The 27,275-nt window shown below is 45.8% G+C and overlaps 9 protein-coding genes across 9 annotated transcripts; 4 read left to right on the top strand and 5 right to left on the bottom strand.

Moving 5' to 3' along the window:
• Positions 1-5,671: 5,671 nt before the first annotated feature.
• COL26b_010310 (uncharacterized protein) lies at positions 5,672-6,089 on the top strand (the record flags this gene model as incomplete). Its single annotated transcript, XM_053183016.1, has 3 exons — positions 5,672-5,694; positions 5,756-5,888; positions 5,976-6,089. 3 exons carry the CDS (start codon positions 5,672-5,674, stop codon positions 6,087-6,089), a joined length of 270 nt encoding a protein of 89 aa, XP_053033087.1.
• Positions 6,090-6,773: 684 nt separating this feature from the next.
• Positions 6,774-7,320, bottom strand: HH2A (histone H2A; the record flags this gene model as incomplete). The annotated part of the gene is made up of 3 exons (XM_053183015.1): positions 6,774-6,829; positions 6,885-7,177; positions 7,265-7,320. The coding sequence occupies 3 exons, from the start codon at positions 7,318-7,320 to the stop codon at positions 6,774-6,776; spliced, it is 405 nt and encodes a 134-aa protein (XP_053033086.1).
• Positions 7,321-9,902: 2,582 nt separating this feature from the next.
• HH2B (histone H2B) lies at positions 9,903-10,510 on the top strand (the record flags this gene model as incomplete). Its single annotated transcript, XM_053183014.1, has 4 exons — positions 9,903-10,065; positions 10,159-10,230; positions 10,282-10,369; positions 10,420-10,510. 4 exons carry the CDS (start codon positions 9,903-9,905, stop codon positions 10,508-10,510), a joined length of 414 nt encoding a protein of 137 aa, XP_053033085.1.
• Positions 10,511-10,886: 376 nt separating this feature from the next.
• Positions 10,887-13,333, bottom strand: COL26b_010307 (uncharacterized protein; the record flags this gene model as incomplete). The annotated part of the gene is made up of 3 exons (XM_053183013.1): positions 10,887-11,343; positions 11,411-12,805; positions 13,233-13,333. 3 exons carry the CDS (start codon positions 13,331-13,333, stop codon positions 10,887-10,889), a joined length of 1,953 nt encoding a protein of 650 aa, XP_053033084.1.
• Positions 13,334-14,041: 708 nt separating this feature from the next.
• Positions 14,042-15,170, top strand: COL26b_010306 (uncharacterized protein; the record flags this gene model as incomplete). Its single annotated transcript, XM_053183012.1, has 2 exons — positions 14,042-14,493; positions 14,939-15,170. The coding sequence occupies 2 exons, from the start codon at positions 14,042-14,044 to the stop codon at positions 15,168-15,170; spliced, it is 684 nt and encodes a 227-aa protein (XP_053033083.1).
• Positions 15,171-15,857: 687 nt separating this feature from the next.
• On the bottom strand, positions 15,858-17,596 carry COL26b_010305 (uncharacterized protein; the record flags this gene model as incomplete). Its single annotated transcript, XM_053183011.1, has 2 exons — positions 15,858-15,884; positions 16,031-17,596. 2 exons carry the CDS (start codon positions 17,594-17,596, stop codon positions 15,858-15,860), a joined length of 1,593 nt encoding a protein of 530 aa, XP_053033082.1.
• A 1,470-nt stretch (positions 17,597-19,066) lies between these two features.
• On the top strand, positions 19,067-20,784 carry COL26b_010304 (uncharacterized protein; the record flags this gene model as incomplete). Its single annotated transcript, XM_053183010.1, has 5 exons — positions 19,067-19,109; positions 19,174-19,341; positions 19,422-20,171; positions 20,254-20,553; positions 20,642-20,784. The coding sequence occupies 5 exons, from the start codon at positions 19,067-19,069 to the stop codon at positions 20,782-20,784; spliced, it is 1,404 nt and encodes a 467-aa protein (XP_053033081.1).
• A 255-nt stretch (positions 20,785-21,039) lies between these two features.
• Positions 21,040-22,755, bottom strand: COL26b_010303 (uncharacterized protein; the record flags this gene model as incomplete). The annotated part of the gene is made up of 1 exon (XM_053183009.1): positions 21,040-22,755. One exon carries the CDS (start codon positions 22,753-22,755, stop codon positions 21,040-21,042), a length of 1,716 nt encoding a protein of 571 aa, XP_053033080.1.
• A 1,685-nt stretch (positions 22,756-24,440) lies between these two features.
• Positions 24,441-25,900, bottom strand: COL26b_010302 (uncharacterized protein; the record flags this gene model as incomplete). The annotated part of the gene is made up of 2 exons (XM_053183008.1): positions 24,441-24,487; positions 24,517-25,900. The coding sequence occupies 2 exons, from the start codon at positions 25,898-25,900 to the stop codon at positions 24,441-24,443; spliced, it is 1,431 nt and encodes a 476-aa protein (XP_053033079.1).
• Positions 25,901-27,275: the final 1,375 nt, after the last annotated feature.

The raw sequence follows: 27,275 nt of genomic DNA, 5'->3' as shown, positions 1-27,275 counted from the left end.
GACCTTCAGTTGCAGAGAGAGGCGACAGCTCAGATCGAGGAGGAAACGCGCCGGAGTAGTGGCTGTCGGCCGAGGACGGAAATAGGTAAACGGCGATGTGGTGTCTGTGGGAACACTGGTCATAATGCGCGAACATGTCAGCTTATTGAAGAAACAGCTAATGAAGAGGTTTCTGAGTAGTTTGAACTCAATTGATTCTATGGGTGTTGTGTACTAGTTAGAAATGTGCTGTGGTTGCGGTTGGGTGATTGCTTCGCTTGTCTGATCGCTTCGCTTATCAACCACGTTAAGCTAAATAACTTAATTTATACAACTAATATTAAAGATATTGAAAACTTTAGCTATAGTTTATTTATTTATACTAATAAAATAACCTTTTAAAAATTTACTTCATTATTTTTACTTAAAGCTATAACTAATAAAGATAATCTATAATAGTCATATAGCTTTAAGATTAATATAGATATAATTAAGGCTATTGATGATAATATTAATACTTATAAATACTTTATAAGCTTCTTTAAAATAGCTAAAGTAGCTTAAGGAGAATATTTATAAGTTAGAGAGAGTAAATCTAATATTAAGAGTATAGCTAATAGTAATAAAGCTATTAAGATTGTATAATAAAGTAGGAAATATTATCTAAATAGTATAATAGTATAGAGGCCTTAAAGCTTCTATATTTAGTAAAATAATATAGATATCTAAATAGCAGAGGAGACTTAAAAGATAAGTATAAATTAAATATAGTATAGGAGATAAAAGAGACTAATAAAGATAGAGGTAGCTAGAGGAAAATAATTAACTTAGCTTGTTATAATAGTTAAAGTTAGAAGAGCATAAAAATAAAAATAATATTTAAGTTTAAACTATAATTATATAACCTAAAGGTTATTAATAGAAAGTAAGAAGACTAGACTTTTTATAGTTACTACTAGTTAAATTTTATAATATAAGGCTGATAGCCTTAAGCTTTTATAATAATAGCTTCATTAAACTTTTTAATAAAGTATTACAAATATTACTATACTAAATATACTTTTTTTAAGAAAGTAGCTAAAGATATTACTATATAAAATAATATCTATATATTAAGTAAAGTTTTTAGCTTTAGTAAATACTTTAATTCTAATTAAGAATACTTATAATAGTTTATTTTATAATATATCTTCGACTTTATATAGGCTCCTTTATAAGCCTTACTAGAAAAATAGGTTATATGGCTAATATAAACTTTATAAGCTTATAATTTAAAGATACTTAAAAAAGCAACTTCTTCTTAAATAATATATACTTTTTTTATAAACTATTTAGTCTCTTTTAGCTACTAATTATTAGTAGTTATAAGTTTAGTTTATTAAAACTTTAATTTTACTTTTTTTATTACTACTAAAATATCTTATGAAGTAAGTAAATCTCTTTTTTTTATTTTTTTATTTATATATAACTACTTTCTATATTTTATAAGATATCTTACTTTTTTAGAGAGGTTTTTAAAATAAATTTGTATTTTAAAAATATAGAAGTTAGATTAAGAACTTATGAAAACTAATTTGTTTGTTTTAACTATTTTAAGATTACTTATATTATATATAATATCTACGTTTTAATTAATCTTAATAAATTTAATATATTTACTTTTAAAAATATTAATAGAATAAATATCCTCTCTTAAAAATTATATTAATTAAATTAATGAAGCGAAATAAAACGTTTATAAAGAAAAATGTTATAAAATAGAAATAAAATAAAGCTTAAAAGAAAAAATAAATAAATATAGCTAATTCTCAATAAAAAGTAAGTAAAAATAAAATTATTTGAGTTTTAATTATTTTTATATTTATATACAATTAACTTTTTCTTAAGCTAATTAAGTTAACATTTTTTATACTTAAAGATCTTTTTTCTAAATTAAATACAAAACATTTATTAAATAATAATTTATTTTAATAAATAAAGCTTAGAATAACTAAAAAAACTAAAGTTTAATTTTTAAAATATATTTAGATTTAATTTTTACTAAATATTAAAAAAAAGCTTATAAATATATTTAAGCTTTAGATTTTAAACAAAGTAAATAAATACTATATTTCATTTAAACTTATCTTAAAAGTTAAAGTTTTACTTGTTTTTGAGTTATATATTTTGAATATTTCTAAATTAAATAATAATATAAATTCTATTTATATATTTATATATTTATAAGAACCTATACATTAAATTACTTTGAATATTAAAAATAATAAGTTATTTTCATTTTTAAATAATAATTAGACTATTTGTAAATAAGTTTATAAAAAGTAATTTAGCTATAAAGATTATTATAAAGAGAACCTATTTAGAAATTTCTTATCAAGCTATTTATTCAAATATTTATTTAATATATTTTTGTAACTAATAAATTAGTTATTATTATTAAATATTACTTTATAAAATATCAAATATGTAAAAATTCTTTATAATTAAATATTCTTTTTAAGTTATTAAAGTTTAGATTACTTTTAATTAAATACGATAAATAAATTAAAATCTTATTACTGATAAAAAGTTATTTTAACTTTTTCTTCATTTTGAATATTATATAAAGATCTTTATTAACATTTTTTATTTAAACCTTTTATAAAAAGTATATAAAATCAATAAAGTATTTATAATAATTAGTAATAAATTTAATAGTTTATAAATTTTAAATTTAATTTTAAGAGGATTAAAACTTAAAAAATTAAAATTCAAAAATATTATTTAAGAAATTAAGAAATATTTATATTAATAATCTATTAATAAAACATAATCTTTATAGTATATTTAGTTTTTTGAAGATTATATAAAATTAAACTTATACTAACTAAAAGGAAATTTATGAATTAATGTTTAAAATTATAACAGAAATTTAAAATAACATTAAGATTAAAATATTTTGAAAAAACTAAAAAACTAATTTAAATAAGAAAATATTATAAAAATAAAAATAAATATTATTAAAAATAAATCATATTTCAAAAATACAGTTATTATTATAATTATATTATTATATATAAGCTTAATTATTTTTAAAAAGTTTAAAAAGTATTTAGTTTCATTTTTAATATAAACAAAGAAAATAATAGCTTTTTATAGCTTTTTATAATCTATAATATTATAGTTTTAAATTATATTATTAATATTTTTAGTTAATTATTTCTAAAATGATAAACTTTTTCTAAAACGTAGAAAATTTATTATTCAAAATTAAGTTTTGATAATTTATAAAATAAATATAAAAGTCTTTTATAAAATTCTAAATAAATTTGATAAAAAGTAAATAAAAACTCTTATTTCTAAAAATATATTTTATATTAAAAGGTTAAAATTAATATTATTTTAAAATCTTTATCTAAAAATATTAATATTTAGGTAAATAGATATATCAATAAACTTTATTATAAAAAGATTAAAACTTTATTCTAAGTTTTCATATATATTAATAATGTTTTAGGTTTTAAATACAAATTTAATTTAATTTTATTATAAATTTTATTTAATATACATTACTTGAAAATTATAAGTATTATACAATTAATGATTATAAGTTCTTAAAAATAACGTTTTTATACTTTTAAATTTATATAAAAAATACTATTTATTTTTGATATTTATAAACTAAGTACTTCAATTAAAAGGCTTTTGAATATTTAGTTTAAAATATTTAAAAAATAAAAAATAAAAAGTAAAAAATAAATTTATTTAAAATATAGAAATTATTTTATAATTTATTTATAATAAACTACTTTATAAACCCTTTTTAAATTTAAAAATAAATATTTATGCTAATATATTTCTTAAAATCTATGTAAGTATTTAGAAATTTATTTATATGTTTGATAATCTTTTATATTTAAAAATAAATATATAAAAAAGCCTTTTAAGTTTTATTTTAAAATAAAATTTATTATAAAGTTTTCTAAATATTATAAACTTTTAAAAATTAAGTTTTTAAATAAAAACAACTCTTTACATATAAAATAAAATAAATTATTAATAGACGTATTATTCTAATCTAAAGAATAACTAAATATTAATAATAAACTTAAGAAAATAATATTAATATTAACCTCCCCCTTTTGTATATAAAAAAGCTCAAATAAGAAAGAAAAAAGTGATTATATAAAATATATAGATATTAAAATTAATATAATTTTTATTTAAGTTATAAAATAAATTAATATTTATAGATATTTTGTTATATAATATAAGCTTTTCTATATTAATAAACTAAAAATCTCTTAATAAAACTTAAAACGAATAATTTAAAAGATAACTTAACATATAAATATTAACTTATAATATATTATGAAACCTAAAAACTTAATTTTACTTAAAAAGAAATATACATTTATATTTATGAAATATATATTTTTAAGAAAATAATAATAATAATAATAAAGTTTAGAATAATTTTATCTAGCCATATTAAATATTTTATAAAATGTATATTCAATAATAAATAGAAATAATAATTATATTAATAAGTTACTATGATATAAATATTATAATTATAATTTATTAAAATATAAATAAAAATACTTTTATTAATTTTAATTATTAGTATTATAAAAAATATATTTATACTATATTTTTATTAAAGTTATTCTTAATTAGATTACGTTTTGGTACTATATTTTATACCAAATTTAATATCAATATTACTTATTTCTTTAATTTAAAATACTTTTTTTCAACTTTTTAAAAATCTAAATATATTATTTATTTAGTAGTTTTTATTATTTGAAAATATTCCTTTATTTTATTAGTTTCTTAATAATTATTTTATAAATAACTAATTTAATCATACTTAAAATAATAATATATCTCTTTATTAAAGCTTTTATTTATAATATTATATAGAATATATATTAAGCTTATTATTTTAATATATCTATTTATAAGTTATATATATTTTAATAAATACTAAACTTATTCTAAAAGCTATAAACTAATATAAATTAATATAAAATATTATAAATATAATATAATTTATTTCGTTTTTACATAATATTCTACATAAAGTTTATATATTAAATATAATTATAAGAAATTAAATATTTAATACATAGTTAAAAAACGCATAAAATACTACTTTATATTAATAGTTAATTCAAATACTATTTATATATTTTTTAAAATAAAATAAAAATAAAATAAAAGTTTTACTATATTTTACTTTAAGTTTTAATATTTTTTTAAAAGTATAATCTATAATAATAATTCTTTAATTATTAAATAATTTAATTAATAATTAAATAAGTTTAAATAAATAGAAGCTATAATTAAGCTAAAATAAAACAGTAAGGTGCTTTATATAAATAGGATGTTTAAGCTATATAGATAATTTACCTAGTCTTTATACTATAGTTACTTAGCTATAGCATCATTTTAATAACCATACCCTGCGCTCATACCTAATTACTGCCTCAGGCTATAGGTTTTCAGTTCAGTGCAGCCCCACATATCTAGTCAGCCTTGAGCGCCGCATACCTGTCAGCCGCACGGCTTGGACATCCTATTACCTCCGCGCCATTTGTCGCCATTGCGAATTCTTACGCTGCCAATTCGCTCCGGTTTACTCGGGTGGCAGCTGACGCATCAACTTCCCCTCCTCTCCCGACCTAACGACGCGACCTCTACCGCCGACATGTCGACTCGCCAAGCGGCCTTGTGAGTCCCCTCAATGCTTAGACTCCATGGGGAGTCACTGAGCTGACATGTTCATTCATAGGTCGCTCTATCGACGTTCCCTAAAGCTCGCTCTCGATTGGGCAGTCCACCGTCATCTCTGGAGGGGCCAGGCCCTGTACATCAGATCTCTCTTCGAAGCAAACCGCGGCGTGACGGATTCGCGGCAGAAAAGGGTGAGTTAGTCAAGGTCATCTGCCAGATGAATGTGGCAATGGTTGCGGCAGGTCGCCAGGAACAGAAGCTAATTCGCTGCGTAACAGGAGCTTCTGTCCGAGACGGAAAAGCTACTGGCGAGATGGAAGCACCCAGAGCCGTACGTGCATCCCACGGCACCCGGCGGTTCGTCATCCCTCGACTACACGATTGTTCGTTGAAATGGTTGCTGATAGTGGTTCAACAGGATCGAAGTATGAGCGTAACCTCCGTGCTCCTATCTTGGACCGTAAGTTTCGAGCATGTCTACTATTACCTCATTATGGCACGCTGATAAGTCCTCTAGCCCCGCGCCAATTGAAGTTTTGAGCGATGGAAGCAGAAAAGGAAGGCATTGATTCTCGGATTCGGCGACGGTATGGGCATGCATGTATCCCAATTCAGCACTATTTGCCAAATCATCAGAATTGTTCACGCAGAACCAACCCTGTCGTAATCCACATTCGATGTTGCTAAGACATCGAATCCAGATTGCATGCCGTAATACCCCGGCGTGCGCAGATGTAGGGGTTCAGAGCCTGAGGCGGTTTCAATATCGCACGGCTGAGGACTACGCCGGAAGGCCTGGCTGCGGAAACACGAACAAATGTCCCGTGTCCAACCCAACCAGACATGTGGCAACCATTCACTGTCCGACATCATGACACACATGAAAACAAGCCAATAAATAGCAGAAAGTGATCTTCAAAAGGTATTCTCATTCGTAACCACAGCTTCCGCTGCCGTGGTATTATTGTACAACCCAAACGTGAAAATCAACCATGAACCCTGAACCGTGACCCCGATGTCATGACAACCCAAAGCAGCCGACCAGCACGAAAGAAAACCAAACCAGCGAAACCCATTTACAGTTCTTGGCTCTGGTTCTTGCCAGTCTTGCCAGTCTTCTTGGGCAGCAAGTCTATGAACGGTGTCAGAATAGAGGTACAGAACATGCTCTATAGGAGCGAACTTACTCTGGTGGATGTTGGGCAAGACACCACCCTGGGCGATGGTGACGTGGCCCAAAAGCTTGTTCAACTCCTCATCGTTGCGGATGGCGAGCTGAAGGTGACGGGGAATGATACGGGTCTTCTTGTTGTCGCGGGCAGCGTTGCCAGCAAGCTCGAGAATCTCAGCGGCGAGGTACTCGAGGACAGCAGCGAGGTAGACGGGGGCACCGGCACCAACACGCTGAGCGTAGTTGCCCTTGCGGAGAAGACGGTGGACACGACCGACGGGGAAAGCGAGACCGGCCTTGGAGGAACGGCTGAGGAGATGTTAGAGACATGTTGAACAGCGCGTACAAACGCGAAGAAATCCGTGCGCGGAGCGCGTCCTGGATTGGAATGCTTACGATTGCGCGTTCTTGGAACCGCTGGCCTTGCCGCCGGACTTGCCGCCTCCAGTCATTTTGATTGAGTTTGGTGTGGTGAAAGAGTGGGAAAATTTGAGGTTGCGAAGATTGACACTGGCGTGCGACTGGCGTGTTGGTTCGCTGGGGTTGGGGATGGAAATGTGAGATGATGAGAGAAGGAAGCGAAGATGGTGGGGAGTGAAGTAAGTTAAGTAGTTTTCGCGTTGGAGGAGCTCAATCACGGATCACCAGCGCGCAATTTAGCGCTAAGCCGAAAGCAGAAATTCCATGTTGTGGTGCATCATTTTTTTTGGAGCTTGCAGGAGCACCCAAGGTGGAAGGTACGTATCGGCCCCCCTAAAGCCGCCTGGGCCCTGCGTTCCGCTAGGGAATAAAACCCGGGGTCCTCTCCTGCTCCTCTCGACATTTCCACACCTGCTTAGATTATCGTTATCGTTGCTTGTATGTCCGGCTGTGGTTTTACTTCGTTGTACCTTCTAATTATTTTACTGGTCCATCCTCCTCGTTCCATCACTCACTATTCTTTCTTGATTCCACTTCCGTCTGTTATTGCCTATTTTCCGCATTTCACTCTGCTCTTCTGGTTTTCTATTTTCCCTTTTCCTCTCACCGTCTGTCTCTCTGTCCCAATTGCCCTCACAAACAACCCAATCATACTTGCGAGCACGCGAGGAAACCAATGTCGGGATCAACATGACAGCCTCAATCATTCAGGTCGGATTCGTCGTAAAACCGCCCCATATCCACCACTTTTGACTCAAGTGTCGATGCCAAATCACGGCCTCCAACCTTTGTTCCCGAATCCGTTCTGAGCTTCGGACGCACGTATGACAACCTGTTCTCCGCGGTTTTGTACCTTGAATAAGCAGGCGTACTCACCCAGCTATGCTTATGAGGGGTGTGGTAAGATTCATTATGTGCTTCCATATGAAATCCATGGGGTACAAATTCCCCCCTCTTCTCTCGCAGCGTGAGCCACCTCTACCGTAAATACACGCGTGTTCTGGCCCAAGGCTGGAAAGAGACCCTGAAATGCGCACGAGACGGCATGCTCCAACGCCCCAGTTGGCTGGATCCTCTGCAGCCTAATGTGTTGGTTTACTCTAACCCACGCATTCGGGCCCGTCCCGACAAACAGATTCAGATCCAGCGCCCTCTCTTGGTCCTTAGGAACAGCTTCCTTAGGGTCCGAATCCCTGCGTGGCATCCGTGATGTGTTAAATGACTTAGCCTTGTGGCAATGGAGAATGCTGGACTCGGAAGAGGGGGGAAAGAGGGGCTAAGAATCGGAACTGGAGGAATCCACCGATTTGGCTTCTGCGGTGGTTCGGACTCTGGCGTTTTTGCGACGGAGAGGACGCGTCGCGATCTAGATTTGTCTCCACGCTTGGCTATTGTGCCTTGGCCGCCGAGGCTCCCTTTACTTAGGTACCTTACCTAATGCTGGATCAGGGGATTTAGTGTCACTCGAACAGACTGTCACTGGGTTCAGGTACCATCCACCCGCGTTGAGGGCAGTGACGCGTACCTACCTCATGGTGGAAACTTTAGCACGACATCGCGTTCGGCGGTAAATCCCATGCAGGAGCGGAAGCGGAAGAGACAGAATAATCCATTCTCTGCCTGTCGTGTGGCAGAATGCGCTCTACCTATGCAGGCATTAGGAGTGGGTAGCGACAGGATGTGTCTCTCGAGTCCTGAGATAGGCAAGCACGATTGATTACAGTTAACGCCTATTGCTCATGATTTATACTGATGATGCATCGTCACCCATCTCTCAACTTGTATGCACGTTGACACAGTAGACTACAAATTATTTCGATTCTAATTCGCAGCTTGTGCGTTTTTCTTGCCTCACGATGTGTTGCCGAGGAGTCTCCTTTGCGACAGATGGTGGATCTGCATTCTGGACCTGAAGTCGTTGTTCGGGAATGAGAGCATACGCTTTGCTCCTGAAGTCCTGAGTTGAGCACTAACGCCAAACTCCATCCAGTCCCTTATCCTCAAGACGCATCGGCAGCAGGCGACAGCTTTCCCCCAGAAATTTCCTGATTGGGCAGTGCGCAGGTTGCGTTTCCCTTCTATTTTCCCATGCTTTTGCCTACCCGCCGTACTCTGGGGGATTTTTGGGCGTGTTTCCTGGGCTGTGATTGGTTCTGATCGGTAAACCCGCCGGGTGACACGCGAATCACGAAAACCAACAAAAAAAAACAGTTACCTGTCTGCACGTATTTTTTAGCGCGAACGCGTGTGTATCCTAGTCCGGCAGCCGCTGTCGCGGTCTCCACTCATAACCCAAGGCTGGCTGTTGAAGGACACCCGGGTTACTGTCGCGCAGCACGGCACCCCTGGTCCACCAGCTGCTGCCCACTGACCACCCACCCCCCTCCGAGGCTCTTCCCCCCAAAATCACTCTGGCCTCGCATCAAATCAGTAATGCCGCTAGTGCCTGTCGCGTCCAGCTACAAAAACCCAGTCCACCCCCCCCAATCTTGTCCATCCCACAACATCTCTCTCACTTCATCAACCAGCCTCACAACCCGTCGTCAGACATCGCATATCTCAACTACTTTCACCACCACACAAACTTCCACTCTCCTCCAAACCAACCGTCAAAATGCCCCCCAAGGCCGCCGACAAGAAGCCCGCCTCCAAGGCCCCTTCCACTGCCTCCAAGGCCCCTGAGAAGAAGGATGCCGGCAAGAAGACCGCTGCTTCTGGCGACAAGAAGAAGCGCACCAAGTCTCGCAAGGAGACCTACTCTTCTTACATCTACAAGGGTAAGTCTTTTTTCAGCTTTCCATGTTGCGTTCCCTCGCGACGCGTGCACAACACGCGCATAATTTGCACTCCAATTTGCTAACTCGAAACAGTCCTCAAGCAGGTCCACCCCGACACCGGTATTTCCAACCGCGCTATGTCTATCCTGAACTCGTTCGTCAACGGTATGAAATTACGCTTCGCATCGCAGGCGCGTCATTCTAATATACACGCAGACATCTTCGAGCGCGTCGCCTCTGAGGCCTCCAAGCTGGCCGCCTACAACAAGAAGTCTACTATCTCGTCCCGCGAGATCCAGACCTCGTGAGTTATTCGCTGACCTTGACACGGATCCATTTGTCTGACAACTACAGTGTCCGTCTTATTCTGCCCGGTGAGCTGGCCAAGCACGCCGTCTCGGAAGGCACCAAGGCCGTTACCAAGTACTCTTCTTCCACGAAATAAGGGGTGCTTGCGCTGCTTTTCTTTTCGGGCATTGGATTTTACTTGGCATTTGGGTGTCATGATGAGACCTGCCAAGGTTCCCAATATCCTTGGAGTCTCTTAATGCGTTACGGATGGTTTGCTTTTATTGGGGGCAATGTCTTCACGGTCAAACGGGGTTTGCGGGCTGTACAATACACCTTGAGAAATAGGGTTTTCGGACGAATGAATTCGTGCACATGAACACAACACCTGGACCTTGGCTTTTGAACGTTTTGAAATTACTCTTCCAAGCCGCTGACCTGGTGCCGGCTGGTCTGGTGCACCTAGCCCAGCCCGTGTGCCATTCGATACCGCTATACGGGGCACACCATCTCCCGAACGCCGGCGAAGCATGTTATCCCAAACCCGCCTTGCTGCGCTTGACGATATGGGCCACTGGCTGCAAGATGCCTTTGTTATTGAGCGCACCGAGGGCGGTGCCGCTGCTCCAGCCCATTTTTTCCAGCATCGCCCGCCCCTTGTTCTCCTGGCCCAGTTCCGGCGCCGATCCGCCCACGACTTCTCCATCCCGATAGATAACGCCTGCATGCCCGCCGCCTCTCCCACGACGCGCTGATTGTTTTTGTACAGCGGCTCGGAGGGTAGTATCATTGCGGGGGAAATACTTGCGACCGACACGAGCGATAGCGGCATCAAACACTTCCTCTGCAAACTTGGCAGTTCTAAGGGTGCGATGAAGCATGGGGCGACGTTGGTCGCCTGACCCGGTTGACTTGGATTTGATGTTAAACTTGCTCGCCAGCTCATGAATAACTTTCCGGGCATGATTGTCCATAGGGGGTAACGTGAGGCTGCGCGCTGCTGTCAGTTTTGGGGTCTGTTGAAGACAAGTCGGATAGGTAGCAACTGCCGACTTACATGGTGTTGGTGCCTAGGAGAAATGTCCGAAGTTCATCGGCAATCTGGTCTAGACCCATGCCGTGGGGATACTTCACCCTCAAGTCTTCAGGGTTGACGTTCTTTCCAAGTAGGCCTTGGGCGCGCAAGGCCTGTCGCTCTCGCTTTCTCTCGGCCTTCTCTGCGCGGTCATTCTTCCAAGCCGCCAGCATCTTCTCCTCAAGCTCCGAATCAGATATGTCGAATACTGGAATCCTATTTTTAGCGCCCTTGCCCTTCTTACGCTTCAAAGCAGGTCGATCCCAATCCATGAAGTCGAAGCCATCGATCTCACCAGCAAATCGGTCTGCCGCTAAACGAAATAGGTCATCCTCATCGTCTTCCTGATCGCTGATTTCGCTGGGTAGAATTGCCTCTTCACCGTGAGATGCATCGAATGAACCCAGGCTAGGCAAGTCTGTGTGGAGAGAATCTGGAACTGCATTGTTGCCGCATACGACTTTGCCTTTCCCGGCCTGGTGATCTTTGGGTGCGTGGTCGGCAATCCTGGCGTCGTTCAAACCATCAGCATTGGTTGCTATCTGCGCCTCGCTGCTATCATCCGACAAAGAGTTTGCCTGCTGGGCTGCGAGGGTATCGAGAGACCCGTCGATACTTTCAAATTCGCTGAGGGAGCCGCCCAAGTCTCGTCGAGAATATGCGTCTGCCGGTAGTAGGCCTTCGCCATCGCCATGCTCCCGCATGTTAGCAATGTAGTCTGCAATCAATTCCTCATCGGCAAGACGTTTTGCTGCTCTTGCGCCTCGGGGTTGTTTGCGCTCGAGGCTGAAACTGTCATCTGCCGAGCCCTCCGTATCACTATTGCTCGGTAGGACGGTCTGCTCCATGGCCTTGATCTCCGTACATATTCCATGTAGGTTGAATGGCTTCTCTGTCCCGCCGGAAGCTTCAGGAGCAGCCTTATTACGGCCTTTGAACAAAATGACCTCCTCACTCGAGTCGGACGCGGCAGGCGAGGCGCATCGGAATTCAAAACCAACGGCGACATTGTGCTGCAAGTCTCTGTCACCTGTGACATCAAGAAAATACGGCAGCGACTCGGACGCCTGCTCAGGCGGCTTGAGGGCGAGATCGATCTTGAGATCTGGAAGAGCAGTGGCATCCGGGTCCATTTCGGAGGTTTCGTTGTCAATTCCTGGCGATGTTCCCTTAGTCTCGTGGAGCTGTGTCGCGTTGTCTCGAGACTGCAGGATCAACTTGTCGTGCGCTTTGTATTCGAGTTGAGCAGCCTCGGCTTTGTGCAAGATCTCTTGTTCCAGTTCCTTGAGGGGCTCGATAGATCCGTTGCTGACAAATTTGACAGGTTGATGTCGTAGTCTCGTATCGGCACTCCAGGGCGAGGAACGGTGCGCGGTGCTACGGGCCTCATCCTGCAACGTAAACCCTGGAACAAAGGCGTCAATCTTGGTTTACGGCACATGAATCCGTCAGCTGGGAACAGTTTCAACTAACCGGTCGAAGCAGCGTTGACTGAGGCAGGATACCGATCCGTAGCTAGACTAGGTCGCAATTGAAAAGACCTGCCTGACAGTGCTCTCGCACCGCCTCTCTTGCCACGACGTGGCATCACCTACGCGTGAACCACTGCTGGTAGGGAAAGTTGTGGCTTTGTTTGTGATTGAGAGAATTTCCGTGGAAGAAGCCCCGTGAGAGGGCCTCGGGAAACGAAAGTCGACCTTTTCCGAAGCTAGGAAATCCAAACTTTCGGCCGTCGATGGGAATCGTAGGTGGGGGGCTCTGACGCAAAGAAAAAAATAGAGCCTGGATGAAGGTGACCACGCACGGGTTTGAGCCGCTTATCGATAACACGGGTGCAGGTGGGTTGAAGTGGGGCACGTTGAGACGATCAAAAGAGGACCATCTCGGTGCTCCGTAGTCGTCCATTAGTCGTGTGTCGCCCAATCGCCACCATAGCATGTTAACGAAATACAGGTGGCGATTAGGTAGAAGACCCGCTGACATGCCAATCATGGCCCCATGTGGCTATCAAAGGTAAGGTTGGTACAGTGACTAGCGTACCTCACATCACTAAGCCCCGCCATGCATACAGCATACCAGGTAGGCCGATGCGTCACAGGGCCACTTGATTGTGGCTGTTACCCATCGGCTGGGCAGCTTAGGGAGGACCTTCTCAACCTACACATCCCATCTTTCCTAACGTCGCCTGGCAAAGGCAAAGTATGTGGAATCCGCTGTACCTTAGTAGCGAATCTACGAACTGAGCACTGTCTTACCCCGCAGATCCCTCCCCATCGAGCCTCAGTGTACGTATTTCTGTGCCTTACCCCAATCTGCCTTCTCCGATATACTCTGTACATAGCAGGTGATCACCTTGCTCCGACCTAGCACTGTTCAGCCGTGTTCGCGCGATCACGGAACCATCAACCACCGGCGAGGCTCAGCCCAATTCATCACGTCGCTCTAGAACTCCTGGCGACAGCGCGATACAAGCAGTGTCCACTGTCAACAGTCACCTCGCGCTCGCCTCTGTGTCTTCGATCTCAGCTTCTGTTTCGGCTGCTGACCCCCAGACGCAAACACCAGCATCCTCTCGGCATTTGGACCGAGCCTATACTCTCGATGGCATCCGCGATGGCTGCTGTGGATCTCGGCCGGTACCGTCGAATCGTGCAGATATTCTGGGATCCTGAGCCTACAAATGACTACCGGGTCGACCTTCCCGTCTGGTGCTTGGGTCGGTCATACAATCTAAGCACCAAGGCTGGTAAAGATAAGGGCAGCCGTGGCCAGACGCAGCCTACAACAGACACTGCCAGTTCCCAGACCAACGTTAATAGCCCATCACCAGTGCCCCCAGCTCTGGGTCCCGAGACTCCTCCCGATTCAGTGTCCAGCAGTTTCTCCTCCTCTTTGGCGTACGACGATGATTACTCTGTTCAAGATGGAGGTTGGCCCGCTGCATTCTTGGATGATTTCGAGTCCAAGTTCTGGATGACATATCGGTCCGAATTCGAGCTTATAGCCAAGTCTACTGATCCTCGCGCTTCATCAGCGTTGTCCTTGTCGATGCGGATCAAGAGTCAGTTGGTTGATCAAAGTGGGTTTTCATCCGACAGCGGATGGGGTTGCATGATTCGGTCGGGTCAGATGCTTCTGGCGAACGCGATGGCTATCACCAATCTCGGTCGTGGTACGTCCTGTCTGCTCTGCGTTTCAGCCCTAAAACCCCTGGCTTCCATAATGGGTGTCGCCGATGAGTGATCAAGTCGACTAAAAATGGTTGGTCCAGATTGGCGACGAGGTGCATCACGAAGTATGGAACGTCAACTGCTTTCCATGTTCGCCGATGATCCAAGGGCGTCTTTTTCGATTCATCAATTTGTCCAACACGGCGCAGTTGCTTGCGGAAAATATCCTGGGGAATGGTTCGGCCCGTCTGCGACTGCCCGCTGCATCCAGTAAGTTATATCTGACTGTGGTCCATCTGGTTATGTTTGAAGTCACAGATGATCTAACCACCGACTGCAGGTCTCTGACCAACGCCCAAGAGCAACCGTCTTTGAGGGTATATTCTACTGGCGATGGACCGGACGTTTACGAGGACAAATTTATGAAGATTGCGAAGCCTGATGGCACTCGATTCCATCCGACACTCATTCTGGTGGGTACGAGGCTGGGTATCGACAAGATCACACCTGTCTACTGGGATGCTCTGATCGCTGCTCTACAGATGCCACAGTCCGTAGGTATCGCCGGGTGAGTGGTCCCGGATACAGGAGCTTGGTGTGGTACTAATTCTCCCGCAGAGGCCGGCCATCTGCCTCACACTATTTCATAGGGGCACAAGGTTCCTTCCTGTTCTATCTAGATCCCCACCACACGCGTCCAGCTCTTCCTTATCATTCGGATCCATCAAGATATACTGACGCGGACATTGACACCGCCCATACCCGGAGGCTGCGGCGATTGCATGTCAGGGAAATGGATCCTAGCATGCTGATTGGGTTTCTAATCAAAGATGACGATGATTGGTCCGAGTGGCGACGCAATGTTAAGCATGTGCAAGGCAAGGCCGTGATACATGTCGCAGACAACGATCCTGTTGCTGGAGTAGGCGGTAAAGAGAGAGAGAGTGCGATTGACGAGGTGGAAACCCTTAGCGATGACGATGGAGACACTATCCTCGATGTTTGAGGCGAGCAAGGCGCACAGGCGGTCAGCAAACCCGTTCGGTGTCGGGATGACATTTCTTTATTCGTGATCTGGGCATCAGTCTATCCACGACCAGCACATTGAGGCGCAACAGGGCCGGCCGGGGAACATTAAAGGCTTCTTTTAGCAGCATAGGTTTGGATGCATGGATTTGGACATTTTAATTTAGCGAGATGCTACGGGTACAAGTCGTAGTACGCGGAGATGGCGCGGTACTACTTCCTATTTAGGTAATCTATCGCTTCTTCCTTCTACCCGTAGTCTTCGATGTCGGTGTCGCGTGGTCCAATTCTCGAATGTGGGTAAAAAGTTTCGTTTTGGAGGAGAATGTTGATTGACAAACACCACAAGTGTGCTTTGAGTTCATTAGCGACGATGCAGAGCGGGAAAGGACAAGTCGGAACTTACTACGCCGGCCTGAGACTCCCCCGCTGCCTCACGAGCTGCCTTCTTCTCGCGTTTAGCCTTGGCCTTGCCAATTTTCTTGGGCTGTTGACGATCGTCGCCATCGTCGCCAATAGAGAGGGGCCCGATGAGATTGGCAACTTGGTCACTGTCAGGCTTGCACGTGCTCTCTTGTCCACTTTGCCGCAGTGTCGTGTCGTTGGAGAAAAGCCGCTGCTCTACTTCGGCGCGGGAAGCATATTCATCGTCGTCTGAGGAGTCCGAAGCAGCGTCAGAATCGACGGCTTCTTTGGCTGTCGATAAGGTGACGTCCGGCACACTCTCCTCCCCATCAACCTCGTGCACATTGTCACTCTCCAGATTTTGAAGATCCTCGAGCTCTGCCTTGTTTTCCGCCTCACTTTTCTTAATTTGCACCGTGGAGCTTTCTCGGAGGTTGAGATCCATATCTTCGTCTCTCATTTGACGTCGAAGTTGCTGAACTGCCCTCAGGTGCTTTTTGCTCCGCTCATGTGCTTCAAACGACTTTTCGCTCTTGAAAGTCTTGTTGCACACGACACACTCGAGAACTTCGACCTCTGATTCCTCCTCCTCGCTTTCGGGGAAATGACCACCGGCGTCCGCATCATCCCGAGCCTGGGCCCAGTCGGGAACAACGGCGTCAGAAAGCTTTTCAAGATTGGCGGCACGCGAGCGAGCTGCCTGAGCAGCTGCGGCATTTCGCAGAGACTCTTGGCGTTCCGCAGCAGTCTGGGTGTTGGGAAGGTATCGGGGGTCGCGCTTCCGTACAAATGTGACGAGAAATCTTACGGCATCGTTGAAGTCGCGAATGGCTTCGTCGCGTAACTTCTTGTTTTCCTTTTCCATAAGACGGCGTACACGACGATCAGACGCATCTGACACTCTGTACTTGTCCTTCCAGGCAAATGTCTTTCGTGTCGAGAAACTTGCCCAAGCACCGTAAAAGGGCTTGGCGACATCCTCATATCCATCGTCGGAAATGCCAAATGTAGGATAGTCAGGCATATTTCCGGGCGCATACTCTCCAGCAGCGACTTCTTCGTCCAGTAGGTGATCAAACGTTGCCTTTGCGATGCCGAAGAACCCGGACGGTTCGTCCGTGAAGGGGACAGTGGCATTGAAGCGACGGATCAAGGAGAAGATATCATCCGTGGAGGTAAGCTTAACGTTATTGAACTCGGACCCGAGCCCATCTGCATCTTCTGGGTCGGCACCACGCAGAATGGCTTCGCGATGCGAATCATACCATGCTCGCTCTTGAGGGTCGGAAAGAACCTCGTAGGCGGCTTGGACCTCGGCGAAGCGTCGGGTGGCATTGTCGACGTCGCCATGATTTCGATCTGGGTGGAGCTCTAAAGCACGCTTCCTGTAGGCCTTCTTGATCCTACAGAAAATCAGTATAAGGAAGGCTTGGAATTGGAATAGGATGGCGCACTCGTCATCGCTGGCATCGCGCTCGACGGCGAGTAGCTCGTAGTAGCATGTTTTTATGGGCTGAGACGCCGTCCCGGCCGTTTGGTCGCGACCGGAGGATTGTTGAGCGCCCATGTCTTGTTACGACTATGTGATTGTCGCCTTCAGTTAGGTGATGGAGCGGCAGTCTTGATTTTATAACGCCTGATATATCGGGAGAGTAAAAGACGATCCAGCGAAGATGGTCGATGAAAGGCAGCATCCAAATTCGACGTGATGAGGCGGACCAAAACAAGACTTAGAAATCATCGAACTATACAGACCTACGCCGTCTCGGTACCATGAATCTCAACGTTGGGCGCAGGCTTGGTTGTGAGTTGAGGTGAGAAGGACTTCGTTTTCTTCAACCCGAGATGTCGCGGCCAATCGAGCCCGATGAGTCATCCAGCGTCCAGTTCACGGGATATCAACTGCGAACTCAATGCAGTGGACAAATGAGTTTTCAGGCAGCCAGGGGGGTCTTGTATGAGTATTCGTCTCTTCACACACCTATAGCTACGAGTTTTCAAACATACATTGCAGTTCCTCCATATTATCTAGCTGTCGAATAAGATACACATACAACATAACCATGTGACAGAGACATGTCTTAGTAAAGAGTTTGTGACTTCACCGCACCGTGCACTTTAATGCTCCACTTGTCGCGCTGTGACCACTGGCCACTGCGCAGGTTTTTTTTTTCCTTTTTTTCTTAAATCCCGCCATCTCCGGGCGAAAAGAAAAAGAAGGCAATTCTGCAGTTTCTTTTCATTCAATCATACCTAGTTGCAGCTTAACATAGTTCTGACCTCGAACCTCGAAAAGACGGCATGGCGTCCACAAGTTGCAAGATTATGCCGCTTCCACCGGGCCACTCTACCCGTCCGGTGCTGCTCCCCCTTCTTAGCTACACTCAATACGGCTCCAGCGCTGTTTTCACCTTTCTGCAACTTTTACCTAGTATCTACGAAGCTAAGCAAGGATATGTTTGAAACGTGGCTTTTCCCGATTCAGGGTTACCAACTGAAGTACAAGCACAGCCTTGTCTTTAATGGTCTAGACTCTGGAGTTGGTGAGTTCGAGGCGCGGTTGGCGATAACGGATCCACGGATTACTGAATGCCATAAACTCGGACCATTGCAGGCGCTAAACCAGCATGTAGGTCTACATGTGGTACCTCGGGGAGGTGACGTGGGCTGTCGTCTCTTTACCTACCGAAAGTGCCTGGGTAGGTAGCGGAACTCCCCAGCGTAGGTGCATCTACCCAAGCGGCCTGTACCCGCCGTACCTGTACTTGCACCTGTCACTGACGCCACCCATGTCCCTGCCCGTGACAGCTGCGAAAGCTCAGCAAGTCGGGGGGAAGAACAAAGAAAGAAAAATTCGTTACGTGCCTATTTGCTCATTATATAGCGCAATCGTCGCCTTAACACCACCCGTGGTCTATCTTCTTGATGCCTTCCTACCAACAACCCAAGGCCAGCAACGCTTACACGGGAAAGCCATGTCTTCATTCGGCGCCAAGACTGTCGTTTTCGTATACTTGCACTAGTGATTTGATGAGCCATGAAGTTTGCCCATGATTTCAAAGAGACGCTCAGGCGGGAAGGTACGTGCCCCTTCGCGTACATACATGTCCCCGAAGAATGAGACTGGCTGACAGTACCTCATAGGTTTCCCACCTCACTGGGTTGATCTCGCCGTCCCATATAGCCAACTGAAAAAGGTTCTCAAGCGTGTTTCTGGCGAGTTGAACGATCTTGGACTCGACCCAGAGACCTTGCGTCAACTCCTCGACCCTGCTGTTGATTCGCCGCTGGCCGCTAAATACCGTCTTAATGGTAGGCTCTCACCCTCTTTCAACATTTGCAACCGCCGCTCGAACAGACGTCCGCACCAACATGTGTTGACGATTTCTCAGCTGCTGGAAATTCCAAATTGCTACGACCCAAGCTGACTGTCGAGGTCCACATGTGCGATGGCAATGCAGTAGATGCCTCATTAACCCCTTCGTCTCGCGCTCTTCTTCAACGCATTGCCGCACTCCAGTCTCCTATTTCGGAGGGCGACTTTGACATGGATCAGCTGCAATCCTCAGGATCTCAGTCGCCGGAAGAGGCTTCATCAGAGTCGCTCATCTCTGAGTCTGACGTGACCATTGCTGCCGTGGAGGCCAGGTTGTCTACGATCAAGGATCAACCGGCACCTTTCGAGAAGTATGAGCGCATCGAGGTACCCCTTGTCTTTGACAGTGAATTTTTCGACATACTCCAGAGCGATGTCAACAACCTCGACGCACTCCAGGCCAGAGAAGAGAAGGCTATGGTGACAGAGATTATTGCCCTTCGTCAGGATGTGTCGCATCTCACCAAGCCAAGCCGACTCTCCAAAAGCGATCTCGCGAGGTGGCGGGCTATCTTTGAGTTGTACCTCGACGCCCAAGTCTTTTTCTCAACCAATGAACAGGATCATGGCGCTCGCGACAGTCAGACTGCCGCAAAACAATTACAGTGGTTTCAGGCGGAGATCACTAAACGAAATTTGGCCAAAGCCTTCAAAATCCCCGAGAGCAGGGAGGCTCTAGTGCGCTTCATGAGTCTGAATGCTGTCTTGCTTAAGAATCTGCAGTTTCAGGAGATCAATCAGATCGCTATCTATAAGATTCTGAAAAGTACGTGGCTTTCTGGATATTTCACTTCGCTGCTATGCAGTCAACACTAGCTTCGGTGCCAAAGGAAGACTAACAGACGCAGAGTTTGATAAGCGGACTTGTCTTGGAGTTTCCAAGTCTTTTCCGACCCAAGTTCACTCCGACAAGTTGCTGGCTGGATCCGTTGCCAAGGATATATGCGCCCAGATGTCGACCGACCTGGTGTCTGTCGTTCCGCAGATCAGCGACTACTTGTGCCCGATTTGCTTCTCTATCGCCTACCGGCCGGTTCGGCTGGCCTGTCAGCACGTTTTTTGCATCAGGTGCATCGTCAAGATCCAGCGTCGCAACGAGAAAAACTGCCCACTGTGCAGAGCTGACACAGTCATGAAAGCATCCGCAGGTGAGAATGATAGTCCCTCACAAAAACTGACTTCCAGTAAAGGTGGCAAGCCTTGAGTATGTTGCGTACTAATGGAACAATGTGGTAGACAATCTGGACATGCAGCTGGAAAAATACATGCGCAAGTATTTTCCGAAGGAGGCCAAGGAGAAACAACGCGCCAATGAAATCGAGCGAGGCATCGAGGACTACGGGCCCGAATATGTTCATTCTGAGTGTTCCATCATGTAACCATGGGCTGAATTTGGGAGGATGACCTGTTACACTATTCACTGATTTATAGGTTTCGCTAAGAGATACCCTTGACAATTCTGATACAAGTTCTCAGTAGCGAAACTGGGCGACTAAGTCGAACTTTGGACTCCTTATCCCAATTCTTCTTATTTTCATCCAGGTTGGCCAGTGTATGACTCGGTGACTCTAGCATGTCGCTGGTGTTGTTGTTATTGTTTAACAGCTGGTAGCCTTGCGATATGATTGTCAAATTCAGACAACCTTCTGTTCTTCTGCTGCCTTGAGGGCAAGCGCGAAAATGTGCTTCAACTCGTCTGTTTCCTCCAGGCCGACGCTCACGCGGATCAGATCTGGGTCAACGCCCAGACCGGCCGCCCAGTCCAGCTCCTGGTAGTGCGCCAGAAGCACGTAGGGCGACGTCAGGGTGAAGTTGGTACCTAGGCTTGGTCCCTTTGCTGTCTCGAGCGAGTCGAAGAAGGCCATGGCATTCTCTTTCTGCTTGAACGTTACGGACAGAAGCCCCCCGTAACCCCCCTCGGGTAGCTTGCACAGGTCGTAATTGGGTCTTGTCGGGTTCACCTTGGGGTAATAGACACGTTTGACTAGTGGGTGGGCTGAGAGGATGTCGCAGATGGCTTCTGAGTTCGTGTTTATGCGCTCGACGCGAGACGCGAAGTCTCTGCTGTTCCGCTCCATAAAGACAACGTCTTCGGGCCAATACGTATCTTCCAAGTCTTCAGCCCAGGCAGTCTTCAGAGCCTGGTAGTATCTGCCACCAGGATTTAAGATGGCACTACCACCCATGACATTGCAATCACCTGAAAAAATCTTGGTCAGACTGCTCACGACGATGTCGGCGTACTGTAAAACATCCACGTTGACAAAGCTGCCGATGGTCTCGTCCACGACAACACCGAAATCGTATTTGTCCGCAAGACTTCGAATCCGGGACAGATTAGGGCAGGTCAGAAGAGGGTTCCCGGGAAACTCGCAGAAGAGCGCCAGAAATCGTTCCCCATCTCCTAGGCGCTTCTCGAGATCATCTAGATCTTCCTCCGAGGCATGACCGTAGAATACGCAGCCAGGGCCGAATTTTTGCAGGATTTTCAGGGTGTCCACGTAAGGAAATCCGAAGTTGATGGACTTCATGTTACCCCTGGCACGCGTCATAGCCCGGTGAGCGTTGAAGATGGCATTCATGCCACAGGGAAACAAGTGCACATCGCCCTCCTGGAGGTCTTCCTGGCCTCTAGTGTTCTTCCCCATGGGAGGCAACGAAGTGATGCTGGCTTCCATATCAGCGGCCACGGCGCCAGCGATTCTGCGCTTGATGGCAGACTTTGCACGCTCGACGAGGGAGAGGTCAAGGTTGCGTCCGAAACGCTCTTCCAAAAAACGTAGACTCTCCTGTGCCTCGGGCGCACCTGAAGAAGTTGGTTTCGGGGCAGGATGTTTCGTATCGTCGATGGACGACGGGCGATGATATCTTCTGGGGCCACGGCAAGCCTTGCCAACCGGAGACGAAGGTCTCTCGATGGCGGTTAGAAGACCTTCCCTGAGCAGGTCGTGGCAAAACTCGGCTCGGCGACTTGATACGCCATCTCCGGTGTGTTGCCAGTACTGCTTGGTGACAGGGAATGCATCCTGAGAATAAAAGACGGCAGAAACAGTCGGCGACAAGGAGCGCAACAGGGGCGAAACGTCTCTGGACTCATTCAGTCCAAAGTCAATGACGGTGGCGTCGGAAGAGGCGGATGGATCTGAATTCTTCTTGACAAAGTCTAGGCACCGTCTAGCAATGCGGGAAGTAGGGAACAGCATAGCCTGCTGACCAGTTCGGCCATACTGTGACACCAGCTCCTCTGCCAGTGCCACTACGCTCTTGTGAATGAAAAATCTACACTCGTGGTGAGCCGGGGCTTCGAAGTATTCTTGCAACAAAACCCACCTTGGATATCCAGTTGTCATTTTGTTCACGACCCATGGCTGGCCCTCTTCATAACCTACATTCGCCTCCCAGGTTGGTAGGTGAACGCTGACTGCCTAGTGAACCGTCAGTCATTCTTACCCATCTGCAAGGTGTCGGAAACAAGCTGTCCTTACATGGGCAGTGTCAGGAGGTATAGACTGGCCTAGTTCGAAGGACGGCATTTTGGCTGGCAGGTTGCTCCCTACTGTCTGCTATTCTGCAGTGCCCGGGAAGTTAGAACCCAACGCATGTAACAATGAATCAACGGGCAATGAATATCTGACCGAGACGACGACTCACTGGGCTTGCTGAGACAGAGGTTCGCACTGGATGCCCGCAAAAAGTTGACCGCGCCAAGTTGATAAAATGAGTCAATGCAGGGTCAAGATTAGGCCGATGAAGAAAGAGGGCCCCACCGGCGCTAGGACAGAGAGGAGACTGACAAAAACCAGGTATCCAAACGCTGTATTTGTCGTCGGTGTGTCCCCACCCGTGCTTGTGTTCGTTGAATTAGGTGGTAGGTAGTACGGAGTCGAAGGCTGGAGAAAAGTAGTAATTTGCTGTGCGTATGCGAATTCGAACTTTGCCAGCGCTTGACTCGAGGCGTATAAATCCGCAGGGATTGGAGGGGGGAAAAAAAAGCTGGGCAACGCTGTTGGCATCCAGGGTCAGCAACCTGCGGGGCGCCGAGTATCGGAGCTTGACACGCTTGAATACCCCTCATTGTAGTTGCAAAGTGCCTGTAGAGAAGGAATGCAGCGGCTCCTCACCAAGGCGCACGTCATGCCCGAGACTACATCACAACCGCGGCCCTCTCTCTGAGCACTCTGATACCAAAGCGAGTTAGTTATTGACTGAAACAATATAAAGCAACCATGGCCCATTTTTCAAATCCAGCCGGGCCGTCGCCCACGGATAATCTAGACCATTCCATACCGGCACAATTGAGACCTCACCCTCTCCTCAACAGACACATGTTTGACCGTCCTCTATTGCGCACAAGAGAAAATAGTAAATGAGTGGTCACAAAAAAGAACAGCAAATGCTACTACATGCAACGATACCTGGCCGTATGTAAGCGGCCCTCGTGCCCACCCCGCCCAACTTGGCATATATATATAGATACGCACTCTGACTCATCCTCCAGTCCTCGTGCTGTTGGCCGAGTCATCTGTTAATTGTTTATAGTTCTCGACTTGAAGTTCTTAACCAGGCCTTCGCTAGAACCACGCACATGTATGGACTAGCGCGTAAACGCGAAATAATTGTTTCCACGTAACATCACGTTTGCAGGCCTTGCAATTCGTCTCGCCTTCTTTAGTGATACTGGCGTCTGCTCGTTCTGCTACCAATGCAGCTGATGCTGTCACTCGGAGCGACACTGACGACATCGTCCTCCCACCTGCTGCCAGCACGGCTCTCCGGCGCAGGAGCACGCGCTGCTGGCATGAATGTAGGTGCTCGTGTGGCTGGCGGATATCCAAACACCTGTTGCTGGTTGGCGGCTCGAACAATGGTTGGAGGAGCCCGAACCGGAACTTTGGTAGGCGTTCTGCTCGGCGCTTTACTTGGCACATATGTCGGCGCATGACTGGGTGCTTTGGTCGGAGCTCTGCTGGGGGCGATGGTAGGGGCCCGACTGGGAGCAGCCGTGGGTGCCCGGCTGCGGACATCAGTCGGAGCTCTACTCGGAGCATGAGTGGGGGCTCTGCTTGGAACAATGCTTGGAGCCTGCGTCGGCGCGCGGCTGGGAGCCGTACTCCTGCCCCCCAGAATGGTCTCAACGGTGGGTGGCGGCGGGCGGACGGTTGACTGGGATCTGGCACTTCTGGCCGAGACATACGTTGCAGCGTCGTCGACCACGGTACGAGGCACGGCCGACTTGCCAGCTATGCTAAGTCCAGCGTTGCTTTGGTGCTCGTAGTCGGTGATCATGAGCGGAGCCGCCCTGGGAACAGCGGTCTGACTACGAGAGTGAACGGTGCTGGCCCTCTCAAGTTGGTAACGGGACGCATGACTTCGGCCATCGTCATCGACGTCTTCGCGAGCCCGGCTGCCGGCTTGGCTGTATTTGGCCGCGTACTGATGCGGGACACGGTTGTCGGGGAGGGTCTGGTACGCTTCGGGATAGCGGATCTTCTCGACAGTTCTCTCGACCTCGACGTAACGCGGTGCGGGCTGCTGATCCGAGTACTGCTCGGGGAAGGTAGCACGGCGCTGGAAGGGCGGAGCGGGACCAGCGCCGTCAAATTCCTGGCTCGGAGCCTGCGCACGTTCCTTCTTTAACATGGTGTATGTCATGGCGGCGCCGGCGGCAGCTCCGACAGCCGCGCCCAGGAGACCTCCGAGGACGGTACTGGTCTGCAAACTGCTGCTCGGGGCGGCGGACTTGGCGGGCGAGGAAGCCAAATCATTGTTGGCTGACGGGGAGGTTTCGATAATGGAAGTGGTGACACTGCGGCGGAGTAGTGTGTACGGCTCGTTGCCAGAATATTGGCCGGCTTGGGAGGTCATGGCTCTAGAGGCGGAGGGTCTGGCAGGCGCGGCGGCGGCAGAGCGTGATGGCGAAGATTTTGCAACGTCGTAGTTCCAGTTGAGGATGCGACTGACTTCGTCGTGTGTTGATTGGGTTTTTCGAACGGTAGAGCCAGCATAGGAGGGAGGGTAGTTGGGAGGGGGTTGATATACAACTTCCATGGTGTTACCGTCCAAGTCGGTGACAACGGCGCGGTGGGTATCGCCACTTTGGGTTATGGCAGCGGGGCGGGAGATGGGCAGGAGAGCAGGGTTAGCACGCAGGGTATAGGAGTGGAAGTCGGTGACAACGGTGGGGGATGGAGCAGAGAAGACGACGCGGGACTTCTTCAGGGGCTCGAAAGAATTGCGGGCCTCGCGGATCTTGAAGACGGGGGTCGGCGGGGATGATGTTTGATCACGAAAACCGTAGGTGACTGCGGCGGGAAGCCTGACAAGCTCACACCTCGGACGGGTGGTGATGATCGTCTTGGAGTCGTTGTCGTCGTCGTCCGCGTTGGCAGCGGTCAAAGTGTCGGTGGATATATAGCGGAGGCCGAGGGGTTGGAGGACGGCCGAGTAGAAGGAGGCTGACGAGGGCAGGTGGGAGACATCGAAGTAGGGGGTCATCTGGGGCTGTCGGGGATGGGCACGGAAGCAGGCAACAATAATGAGATCTTATGGAGACGGAGACGGAGACGGAGACGGGGATAGGGATATGGACGGGGATGAAGTTGGGGTTGGTGGCTTGGCTTGGCCTGGCTACCTAGGTAGGGTAGAGTTTGGGTTGGAGGATGGCTGGCTGCTTGTTGCACTTTTGGTTATGATGGTGTACATGGACGCGAAACGTGAGATGGTGCCGAGAGGCAAGATGGGCTTTAACTATCTTGAGAGCGAGCATTCATTGCTTTGGGGCATCTCTTCCATTCCAGCATCTGAGGCGAATAGAAGAATGCCTTCCGATTGGGATGCCTATCTGGAACTGTTTGGAAGGGAAAACAAACAAATAGAAGGCACCAGTCATTTGCTCTGCGTACGTGCCTTACCTGGCAAGAGTCTAGAAACGGGTCAGTCCGTGATGGCGGTTCCGTGTCGATGCGGCCACCAAGTGCCCATGCACAAATGCTACCCGCCAATGGAGCCTGCTGGCTGTTCGGGTCTGGCCAGTCCTCTCCGCTGCATCGCGGTCTGACTGAGTTGGTGGTCTCTACATCCAGTCCAATCCAACCGACTCCAAGACGGCCACCTTTGCCGGGGATGCTGCCGGAGACCACCAGGAGCCGTCGAGGGCACCATCTCCTCGGCCACCTAGTCCGAGTGTGGTAGGTTCCTTACGTGGTAAGATACACATAGATGGATGTGCTGTAGGTTCGCCCCACCAGACAGCGAAAGAGCAACCGCAATGCCTCAGCCATTGTCAGAATTATCCTTCAACGGTACGAGAGACTGGCGGAAAGCACCCGGAGGAAAGCGTCTTAAGCCCAACCCAATGGAAGCCGCCTATACCTTACGGAAATCGTGTCATGCCGTGTCTGGCCACCACTTGGTCGCCAGGCCCCGCTGCCCCATTGCCATCCCACCCGCACCACACTTCGTTCGCGTTGGAAACGTGCACTTTTCCCATCCTGCTTCAACGCCCAATCATCGGCGTGACAGTCCCTCAGTTCCAGCTGCAATTCACCGCAACCTCTACCGCTCTGGATCACTGCGCAGAGTCTGAGTCCCAGCCCGCCTGCCGAATGGAACCTGATGCAAACCACCGGCTCCGAGTCCCTGTCGCCTCTCGCCTCAGATGACAGGTCTCTCACATCCCGCCTCACTCTTTAGCTCATTGGTTGGCCGTAACCCCTGCTCTTATTTCGCTGCCCAACCTAGCCTCCCGTCTTTCAAGTCTTATGGAAATGCTCGGGGATTTCTTACCGCCCATGGCATGCCACTAGGAATCCCTAGATAGCCGACTTCTATTAAGTAGGTATCCTCCTCCCGGGTATTCCGCCGTTCTTCC

This window comes from Colletotrichum chrysophilum, assembly GCF_026319265.1.
Source record: "Colletotrichum chrysophilum strain AFK26 chromosome Unknown scaffold_108, whole genome shotgun sequence".
In the NCBI taxonomy this organism is placed as follows: Eukaryota; Fungi; Ascomycota; class Sordariomycetes; order Glomerellales; family Glomerellaceae; genus Colletotrichum; species Colletotrichum chrysophilum.
This window is presented reverse-complemented; position numbering and strand designations above follow the sequence as displayed.